At 38.1% G+C, this 11,825-nt stretch overlaps 1 protein-coding gene across 1 annotated transcript; it reads left to right on the top strand.

The window, feature by feature from the left end:
- The first annotated feature begins 673 nt into the window (after positions 1-673).
- Positions 674-3,499, top strand: LOC140801167 (disease resistance protein RPM1-like). The gene has a single exon (XM_073156170.1). It carries the CDS (start codon positions 674-676, stop codon positions 3,497-3,499), a length of 2,826 nt encoding a protein of 941 aa, XP_073012271.1.
- The last annotated feature ends 8,326 nt before the right edge of the window (positions 3,500-11,825 follow it).

Below are 11,825 nucleotides of genomic sequence, written 5' to 3'. Positions count from 1 at the left end.
TATTTGGCGGACATGTATGTGTGTGTTTCTTTTTCTTCTTCTTGTCGTGCTCACTATTAAGAGTAATTCTCTTTTCTTATTGAAAGCTGAAGCAGATGGATTGGTTACTATGTAAAACCTTTAAATCTTTTTGTAGATACTATATACAGCTACGTTTGGAATGAGCAGATGGAGTCTAATAAGTTAAATCCTCATTTCCCTTCTTTCCCATGCATAGACCCTCTTTAAATCTATTATTTTTAGGCCCACTGATGTTTCCTTCAACAAGTTATAGTACTCTAGCACATAATATATCACTGACTATTTTGAAATACAGAGTTTTGTTCTTGTTCAGATAACTAGCAGAAAAATTTCTCATATCATGAACCTGAAGATTGTTCAAAATATTTTAATATAAAAAAGGTAGTTTAATTTCCCCAAAAGTAGTTAAACTAGAAGCAGTTTTGCTTAAAATTGAAGGTGCAGCAGGAAAAACAGAGAGAAAAGAGAGATTAGATGAAAAGGACAATTTTAGTGTATAAAATAGCCTAGAAGTGAGGGAGTGCATTTAGAGTAAAAAAAATATAAAAACCACACATCTCTATAAATTTCCTTCAACAATTTGTATTCAAGATTTTACTACATCTTTGCAGGTAGCAATCTCAAAAATTTTCAACCAGTAGTAACGCAAAAGATGGCAGAAGCTCTCGTCTTTCAAATTCTTTATAAACTAGGATCTATTGTGGCAAACGATGCAGTGAAAGCATTAAGTTCACAGTTAGGGAAAGAGGTAGCAAATTTGATCCAAGTGGAAAGTCAAATAAAACAGATTGAAAGTGAGCTTAATGTAATGCATCCATTCTTATATCAAGCACAAAGATATGGAGGGTATGATGCAACACTACAAGCCTGGTTGCAGCAAGTACAAAACTTGGCCTTTGAAATCGAGGATATAATCGATGAGTATACTTACCTAATTAGTAGTTATCAAAGTGGATTTCAAGGATTTCTCAAGAACACTTTTCACAAATCTAAGAATATCAATTCTTGGCATAAAGTTGCTACTGAGTTAAAGGAAATTCAAAATCGTCTTCATAACCTTTCAAGGATGAAAGAAAGGTATAGCATTACATTGACAAAAGAAATTGACACTTCTTATTTAGCTGAAGGACTACATGATTCCACTTTCTCCTCCTATCCAATGGATTACAATGAGCTTGTAGGTATTCAAGAAGAAAGAGAAAAGATAATGCAGTACTTAACAACCGAAGAAAAGCTAACTTCCATAATTTCAGTGTGGGGTATGGGAGGATCGGGAAAAACTACTCTTGTTCGTAATATTTATGAAAGCAAAATTATAAAGGAACATTTTGATCATCGTTTCTGGGTTTCTATCTCTCAAAAGTACCAACTTGAGGATATATTAAGAGGGATGGTTAAAAATGTCTTCACTAGTAATGAAAACCCCGTAAGCATTCAAAGCATGAGCTATACAGATCTAAAAGAGCTACTTCAGAGAAATTTGAAAGAGAAAAAGTACTTGATTGTTTTAGACGATGTGTGGAGTAGAGATGTCTGGATCAAATTATCTACTGTTTTAGGAGAGAACAGCTACAAAGGCAAAGTAGTAATAACAACACGATTGAAAGATGTAGCCGAATTAGCAACAGAAAACTATGATCTTGAGTTAAAAAACCTACATGAGTCAGAAGCATGGGATCTATTTTGTAGATGGGCTTTTAGAAACATGGAGGATAAAAAATGTCCAGAGGATCTTGAACAATGGGGAAGAAAGATTGTAGACAAGTGTCATGGTTTGCCACTAGCAATTGTGGGTGTAGGCAATTTGTTGTCATTCAGAAGGATGATGAAGGTAGCAGAATGGGAAAGATTCTATAATGAAATTAATTGGGAGTTACATGATAGCTTAGACAACCAACATTTGAGCTCGGTAATGAGAGTTTTGAATCTAAGCTATAATCACTTGCCAAGTCATTTGAAGAATTGTTTCTTATTTTGTAGCATCTTTCCAGAGGATTATTTAATTCGTAGAAAGAGGCTAATTAAGCTGTGGGTTGCAGAAGGTTTGGTTGCATCAAAGAGTAGTAGTACCAAAACAGTAGAAGAAATTGCAGAGGGGTATCTTAGTGAACTCATTGATCGATGCTTGTTACAAGTTGTGGAAAGAAACAACTTTGGAAGGGTCAAGTCTTGTCAAATGCACGACCTTGTGCGAGAATTAGCCATATCGATTTCTGTAAAAGAAAATTTTTGCACAGCATATGACAAATCACAGATGAGAATGGTAAACAATAATGCTCGTCGTGTGGCATCAGATGAGTATAACGACAGTATTCAGTCGAGTATCAAATTTTCACACCTTCGCTCTTTTTATTTGTTCGATACTGCCAATTTCTTACCAACCTCTCTATCATGGGTTTCACAGAGTGTAAGATATCTCAGAGTATTAGATATACAGAATGCCCCAATCACAAGCCTACCGGATGATATTTTCAATCTATTCAACTTATGCTACTTGGGTTTGAGGAATACAAATGTTAAGCAGTTATCCAACTCTTTGGGCAAATTGCATAAACTCCAAACTCTCGACCTATGCTATACTGCAATAAAGAAGTTGCCTAGTACGATAGTAGAATTAAAGGAGTTGCGGCACTTGTTTGCAGAGAAGCAACCGGATGGAGATTTTAGAAATTTTCATTCTCCCAGTGGTGTAGAAGCTCCAAAGGGACTATGGCATTTGACAGACTTGCAAACTCTACAAAGCATTGAGGCAACCATGGACTTTGTGCGAAAAGTAGGAAACTTGACTCAATTGAGAAGTTTTCGAATTAGAAGTGTCAAAAAGATTCACTGCTACGAGCTATTTAAATCCATCAGTAAGATGCAGTTCCTCTCTAACTTATATGTGTTGGCAAGTGACGAGAATGAGTATATCAATTTAGAAGCATTGAGCTCCCTACCTCATCATCTTCAAAAGCTATATTTGAAAGGCAGATTGCAAGAAGGGGTGTTGGCTTCCCCTGTATTTCAATCCCTTCGAGTCAACCTTAAGTGGCTAGACCTACTGTGGTGCAAGCTCGAGAAAGATCCACTTGGAGATATCTCTTGTATGTCTAGCCTAACATCTCTTTTTCTTCAAAGGGCATATGAAGGAAAAGAGTTGATCTTTCAGCCAGGGTGGTTTCCTAATCTGAAAATACTTATTTTAATAGATATGCCGTGCCTCGAGTTCATATCGTTTGAGGAATCCGTGCAGAGCCTTGAGGACTTAGGATTGCTGGGCCTGACACAGTTGAAGGAGATCCCACAAGGAATGAATTCACTTGTATTTCTCCAGCAACTTAATCTACGGGATATGCACCAAGAATTCATTCGGAACATCCAAGTTGCAGATGGAAAAAATAAAACTAAACACTTTCCTGCCATTAATTATTTTTATGAAAATGAAGAAGGTCGTTGGAGTGTTAATCTTGCCCAAGCCACTGAAAAGGTAATTTAGAAATTACATTTGAATCTTCTTTTTTTTCACATGAATATTTACTATAACTTCTTTAAATTTTTGGTTCCAGATCTAAGATAATTTTCTCAGATATTGCATACCTTATCACTAATAATTCACAAATCCTGGAGTTTTAGGAGCAGCTGATGAGTTAACACAGTATCAATCAGAGCATGAGCTGATTCTCTTATTGTTGTAATATATAAGTGAGATACTATTAGTTTGTCTTTAGAAAAGATTAAGCTTTTCTGTATACCTTTGGAGGTAATCATGTTTGAATAATATATCACTATTTGTGTATTTGCTTCAAATTTAAATAAAATACATATTGTTGGTTTTAAACGTCAGATTAAAATTTGGCTCCACATATTTAATTATGAATTTATTTACAATATTTTATTATAAATCAAGTGTTATTGATTTATTATGCATAAATGATTAATTAATTGTTGTCCCACATAGCATTTAATTCTTCTCTAATTCCAAAAAACTTGTATCTTTAATAGTCAAATGCTAAAAAAATTCTGCATAAATAGTTTTAAAAATACTATTGGAATTAAGATTAAGAAATCTACAAGCTCTACTATTCCTAGCATATATACCCTAAGAATATAAATTTTATAGCTTTACTTCTTAACTTAGGTCTCTTTTGTGAAAGATCTAAGATATAAGCTATACAATCACAATCCTTAAAATAATTTAGACTTGGTTTTTTATTAAACCATAACTCAAAAGCTGTCTTATTATAATTCTTGTGTAACATTTAAAAACCAATGCTTCAATACCCCCAAAAACTTTTAGGTTAATGAGAATGTAATAACATAACACTAACTATTTCTAATAATGTTCTATTTTTCCTTTCTGCAACCCTATTACGCGGGGTAATTTTCTAACAATACCATGAGATTCACAAAAAGATATAAATTTATTTGATAAATATTCACTACCTTTACTAGATCTTATCCTTTTAATTTCAAGTTGATTTAACTTCAAGCTTACAATTTTTATTTTCTTCAAATGCCTTGTCTTTAGTTCTAAGCAAATATACATGTGAAAATTTTTAAAAAATCATCTCTAAACATTATAAAATAATGCTTCCATCTCTAGCTAGATGAACCTTATTGTCACAAATATTAGTATGAATCAATTCTAGCAACGTAGTAGATCTAACTACATACATAATAGGTTTATTGCATAATTTGGCTTCCAAACAATCTTCACTTTTAAAAAGAAATAGAAGAATTATATTTAATAACTAAGTCATGATGCATTATCCTATGCATAATTTTCTTCCCGCATGTCCTAATCTAAAATGCCAAACATTATAATCATTCAAAGAAAAATATATAAGAAGTAAAAACTTCACTATTCGTAGAAAGTAAATACAAATTTTCTTGCATAGCCTTTTCGAGCGAAAGATTCTTTTTTACTAATTATAACTTTATAAAAATCAAAGACTACATAGACGCTATGATTATATAGTTTTATAACATAAATAAGACTTCTTAAGTCCATCCATAGTCAAGCCATCGACCTTCATCTACATTGACCATTGTTAGGTTTTTATTTGTTGGCAATTGTGTACAAAATATTCTAAGTGTATTTTTTCATATATATCAGCTTTGCATAAGTCTAGAATATCTCTGGTTTGAAGAATTGCAAGATTAGTGGAGAAAAGCTGTTGAGTTCACACCGCGTTCACAAACGCGTTCGAACGCAAGTACTGCGTTCACACAGACAGAGAGCTGCGTTCACAAACGTGTTCGAACGCGGGTACTGCGTTCACACAGACCGAGAGCAGCGTTCACAAACGCGTTCAAACGCAATCTGAAGAATTCAAGCTGTTGCGTTCGAACGCACTTGGGCCCGTTCGAACGCACCTAAGATTAAGTCAGGCCGTTCGAACGCACCGGGCCGCGTTCGAACGCACCTATGAAGTTTGCAATTTATTGGATTTTTGTGAGTACGGATAAGACTTGGATTTGGCTTTATCTTGGAGATCATATATAAGGATTGTGATGCCCTATCTCTAGAGCAGTTGAAGAAGATTATTGAAGGAGATTTCTTGAGGCTACATCGGTTCTTCAACGAACAAGGTTCTACTCATCTACAAGAATTTAATCTTTCGTCTTAAGGGCTATCTAGACGAAAGATCAATCTCGAGGGCTACTGAGATTGGACTTCAATCACAAGAAGCAGTGAATCGTGGGTTCTAGCGATCAAGACTGAGAGGAACAAATTCGTTTGGATCGACGGGCTATTTTGTGAGTCAGTCTTGTAACTGCTACTATCATAGTGATTGGTTTTGATCCGAGTTTGGATCCGTGGTTTTTTTCCGTTTTGGGTTTTTTCACGTTAAAATCTTGGTGTTCATCTCTACTTTCGTTTTTAATATTTCTTACGACTTTTACTTAAATGAACGAACAATATTATTGCTTAAAGGTTAGATACATACGTGTGTCTAAGGGTTTCTTCAACCATCATGAGTTTGGTGATCCTAACAACCATATCATCCTCGATGACATTAGCCTCCTCCTTTTCTTTTGGTTGTTCGCCCTTGCAATAGTGGCATTATCTTACTAAATACTAATACACTTTGCTAGAGTTTTTTCTTATTGCATTAGTTATTTATTTTTATAAAAATAAATTTTCTGAATGTCGCATTCATACGTGGAAGGAGTCACGTTCGAACGACTTTGTGAATGCTTGCATCAGTTCGCAAAATAGAGAACGCATTTGAATGTGATTGATGGGAATTCATTATAATTAGGGTTAATAATTATTATTTTGGCTTATTGGCTAGCCTTTACAAAGGTGTAGATGACAGTCAAAATGATACACTTAGTATCTTTTCTTATTGCATTAGGTGTTTATTTTTATTAAAATAAAATTCCTATAGGTCGCGTTCAAATGCTCTTGTGAACGCTTGCCTCAGGTTCGCAAATATAAAAAACACATATTATGCGTTCGAACGCGGTCGGACGAGTTCCTACATTGCATTCGCACATATAGAAAACGTCTTCTGGTGCGTTCGAACACGATCGAGCACGTTCGAACGCGATCGACGGGAATCCTCTAGAATTAGGGTTTCATATTGTTTTAGGACTTATTGGCTAGCTTCTATAAATATGCGGATGACAGCCAAATTCATTATACTATTGAAATATTAATTTTTTACCTCTATATCATCTGTCTACCCTAATCTCCCTCCTCCCTATTCACCATCTTTCCACCTCTACCGTTGGCAAGGTTTTTCCTAACTTCTAATCTCCCTCGACTACCAAGCCACCCCTCTTCTTTGGGATCTCGAACACTTTGTTCCCTTCATCTATATCATTAAATTACATTCACAATCCACCTTCATCTCCATACCCATCCATAACTCTAACATCCACTCCACTCGTCACCACCACCATCACCCATGTTATTCCGTGTTTTCGTCCCTACTACAGTTAGAATCTACAAAGGGCGTAAATATAAAAGTTATAGATCAGGAAGTTACGGATCTAACCCAATTGATTTCATAGTTTTTTGAATATAGAGAATATCTGACAAATATTTTTCCACGATTGCGCGGACTAGTTCCTATAATACATTCAGATCTTGAAGAAATAGTTGCATAGCTTATCTTTGGTTCCAGATCTTATCAATTGGTATTAGAGCTTATCACAAAATCAATATGCTTAAAAAATATTGGTTTCTATCCTCCTCTATCCTCTCTCTAGTCTCTCTACCCTAATCTTTCTTCCTCTTCACCAACTAGCTACCTCTACCGTTGGCAAAGTCTCTTCTAACTTCTAATCTCCCTCATCTGTCGAATCCTCCCTTTTTCTTGGGATCTAGACCACTTCTTCCCATTCTTCCTTATCCCCTAAACTATATCAACCATCCACCCTCATCTCCATTATCATCCATAACCCTAACAACCACTCCACTCATCACCACCACCTTCATCCCCACTCTATCGTATTTTCTTTCCGATTGAATTTCAAATCTATGAAGGGCATAACTATAAAAAACGTAGATCAGGAAGTTATGGATAGATCCAACTTGGTTTCATAATTTTCTCACTACAAGAGAATATTTGATGAATATTTACCCTCGGAGGGACCACACCGATCGAATACCCCATAAGTCAAGGTACGACAGGTTAATGTCAATGATCCTCTTTTACCTATTCCTACACATCATCCCCCACCTCCAATACACAACTCAAGGCCAGCGGTGGTGAAACCCGAGAGGCGTGCGGCACCGGTGCGCTTCGCTGATGAAGAGGATTGGCATAGAGGATGAAGTTGGTCCCTTCGGAGATGGTGATGGGCATGCTCGAGGATTCAAAGAAGGAGATCAACAAGCATAAACGTTCAGACCTGAACCAAGGATATTTCGCGAGCCCAATAATGCTATTCGGGGAAGAGCCACACATTTAGACTTTCCAAAATTCTAAGGCGGTAATCCAATGGATTGGGTGTTTCAAGTGGAACAATTCTTTTATTTTCATGGGACAGCAGAGGACGCAAAGGTACAAATGGCAAGCTTTTACCTCCCAAGAATGGCATTGCATTGGTATCGATCGGCTATTCATGGTGGAGGATTTATCGGTTGGGCTGACTTTTGTAGGAGGATTACACGCAGATTTGGGATAGCGGCATATGAAGATTTTGCTGCCACATTAAGCAAGACGGTTCAGATGACAACTGTATTGGAGTACCAAGCAGAATTTGAAAGACTTAGTAGTCGTTGCGAGCCACCTTAGCCTGAACCGACATTGATAAGCACATTTATCTCAGGGCTACGGGAGGAGATCTAGGCGGATGTTCATGCTCTCTACCCTACCACTCTTGTGGAGGCCTTTGAGAAGGCCGTGAGGATGGAGTAAAAGCACAAGGCTCTCAAGATGTTAGCAAAAGCAAGTTGGGGCAACTGAGATGGGTGGTTCATGCCTAGAACGTCGATTGAAAATTCTGCAAGTGCAAAGACAGCGGTTGCTAGTACTGGAGCACGACCACCCTTGAGACCCTCTTCCAATATTAGAGGAGGCACAAGATCCCCCATTTGAACTCTCACACCTGCCTAGGTAGAGGAACGAAGAGCGAAGGGCCTTTGCTTTCGATGCGATGAACGTTTCACCCTGATCATCGTGGTATCAGAGCTAGGTTAACCTCAGACCTCTAGTAATGGTGGAAACAAGGAAGATGACATCAACAAGGTGACCAATAGAGAGCACACCGACAAGGGAAGACACAATCCACGTAACCCTAACCGTGAAGCCGATTCTTTTAGAGCGACCACAGCAGGACTGAGTCAACCAATGTCCATGGGTGTAAATATGGGCTTGGAGGATGAACTTAGGGGCATGTTTCAAACATTACTGCATAAAGTTGACGCAATGCAAAAGGATCACAATGATTTAAAGAAATATGTCATGAACTGATCGGCTCCGTCATCTCCTCAACGACGATCGGTGCCTGACCAAGGACCACTGAGGTATACATCACCATCAAAGGAGACCTTACTACCCACATCGACAGCTAGGAATTCAAAAGTGATCGTCAGCCATCACCAATCGCCACCCGAGCCATTAATTAAGGGAATAGAAGCTTTGAAAAATATTGAGGATCCAATACCTCGACAGCCCGATCCTATGGTCATGGCTACCCATCAAGTTTCTTACCAATCTAAAGGACAACCTCCTCAGCTCATAAACAATGTGCCAAAGTCTAAATAGATTAGCCCTTGTGTGAGGCCTAGATTAGATTCGAGCGTATGTTGGATTGTGGGTGAGTTAAATCTTAGCCATGGACTAATTGGTCGAGCACAAATCAGCGCGCTACATTGTGTTACACTAAATCGAGGCATTGAGTAGTACTTGATGTGCTTTGTTAGAGAAATGCCGAGACGATGGTTGGAGTTCTTACCGTGGGAGGAGTGGTCTTACAACACCGCCTACTATAGTAGCATTAACATGACTCCATTTGAGGTGGTGTATGGATGCACGGCTTCGACATTATGCGCTTATGATCCAGTGGCATCTACAGATCGGACGGAGGTGGACTTAGCTTTGATGGATAGAGACACCACATTGAGGAGGTTGCGTGCATATCTTAAACTTGCTCAAGATCACACGAAGCAAGTTTATGATCGCAGTCCATAGGCGTAGGAGTTTGACATCAGTAGTTGGGTGTTTGTGAGGGTGCAACCATATCGACAGCTGACCTTGCGTCCGATGCGAAACTAGAAGTTTACTCATCTCTACTTCGATCCATTTTAGGTGTTAAAGCATATTGGTCCAGTTGCATATCGTTTGGAGCTACCGGAGGGGTGGAGAGTGCATCCTATTTTTTATGTTTCATTGCTGAGGGAGCGGATTGGAGATCATGAGGTCGTTAGACTGGAGCCATTGGAGGAGATAGAGATTGTAGAGCAAATTCGTGTACTTGCTAGGCATCGATAACGACATGGTACCAGATTAGAGATGGAGATTCTAGTCGAGTGGCTTAGTAAGCCATTCGATGAGGCGATATGGCAGTTGGAGACTGATATCTTGGAGCATTTTACATGGGACTCGATTAAACTTTAGTTTGGCCTACCATCCATAGACGGACGGTCAAACCGAGGTGGTCAATCGAGGCATTGAGCAGTACTTGAAGTGCTTTGTTAGAGAGATGTCGAGACGATGATTGGAGTTCTTATCGCGGGCAGAATGGTCTTACAATACTGCCTATCATAGCAGCATTGTCATGACTCCATTCGAGGTGTGTATAGGCGCATGACACTGACATTACGTGCTTATGATCTAGTGGCATCTATAGATAGGACGGAGGTAGACTTAGCACTGATGGATAGAGACGCCACATTGAGGAGGTTGCGTGCCCATCTTAAACTTGCTCAAAACCGCATAAAGCAAGTTTATGATCGCAGCCATAGGGAGCATCAGTTCGACATCGACAGTTGGGTGTTCGTGAGAGTTCAACTGTATCCTTAAGTGACCTTGCGTTCGATGTAAAACCAAAAGTTAGCACATCACTACTTCGGTCTGTTTCGGGTGTTAGAACGTATTAGTTCGATTGCATATTGTTTCGTGCTGTCAATGGGGTCAGGATGAAAAGTTAAAATAAAATAGTGGAGATAGGTCAAACAGTGCTAAACATTAAATATCCGACGTTGTAGCAGTTGTCGAAGGGTGATGGACAGCCAAGGGTGGTGGTGGATGGCTGTATTGTAGGGTGGCTGCTGTAGGTAGGAGGTGGCTAGGGTTTGGAAGCTTTGGAGGATCTACGGCTAGGATCTACCGTTAGAAAGGTAAAGACGATCCAATGGCTACGATAAAATCGTAAATACAGTAATAAAAAATAACAAAACTCAATTAATTCTCAATGCTTGGATACTTGGATTCTTCGATTCTTCAATGCTTAAAAAAGGAATCCAACCCCTCTATATATAGAGGTCGGTTACAACGAGTCCCACGAGGACTAGCCCTAAAGGTTGACACGACTCAAATTAGGACTTGCCTTAAAGGCTTACATAACTTAATTGGACTTGCTTTACAAGCTTACTTGACTTAACTAGACTTGCCTTAAGAGCTGTCGTGACTTATTTAGACTTGTGTTAATTAGACTTGCCTTAAGGGCTGTCATGACATATTTCGATCTGCCTTAATGGCTCACGTTACTAGACTTACCTAAAAGGCTTACAATAAGAAATAATTAAAAGATAAATAGACTCGACTCGACTCGACTTGACTCGACTTAACCCACGTGGTCTGATCGTAATAATATACCATGCTTCCAACCACCTTGTCCTCAAGGTGTCCATGGTGGTTTTAAAACATTCGTTCGCTCTCAAACTTTATATCCTCAATCTTTGTGTGGGTCTCCTGTACCCCTAATTTACACAATAGCGATCACTTTGGTAACATATTGTTTCAACTAATCCATTTTGAATTATATTTCTTGAATGATTATGAGTTAATCCTTAAAATCCAACAGGATTATGGACAAAATCTTAAATTTCATAGTCAAAGGATTAACTTAAATAATCTATAAAAACTTAAGCTGCAATTTCAATAATTATAACTAAACCCCGGAGAAAATGACAGTTAAGATTTTAAAATAAAAAAACCGTAACCACTAGAAACTAAAATTGTAGTCGCCGCTACAGCATGAGTCCAAGAGAGAGACGATCGCAGAGATCCTAAAGAACGTGACAGCCGAGCGACTTTCCTCGCGTAGAGATCACGTGAGTGTCGCTAAATAAAACATGGATTCAGATGACAATACCAAAATTCAATAAAGCATTTCTTTGAAATACGGAAAGATTTGTATAA

Source organism: Typha latifolia, chromosome 14, assembly GCF_019914945.1.
Source record: "Typha latifolia isolate L0001 chromosome 14, TyphaL0001v2, whole genome shotgun sequence".
In the NCBI taxonomy this organism is placed as follows: Eukaryota; Viridiplantae; Streptophyta; class Magnoliopsida; order Poales; family Typhaceae; genus Typha; species Typha latifolia.
The sequence above is the reverse complement of the archived record's forward strand: the minus strand, read 5'-3'. Positions and strand labels throughout refer to the sequence as shown.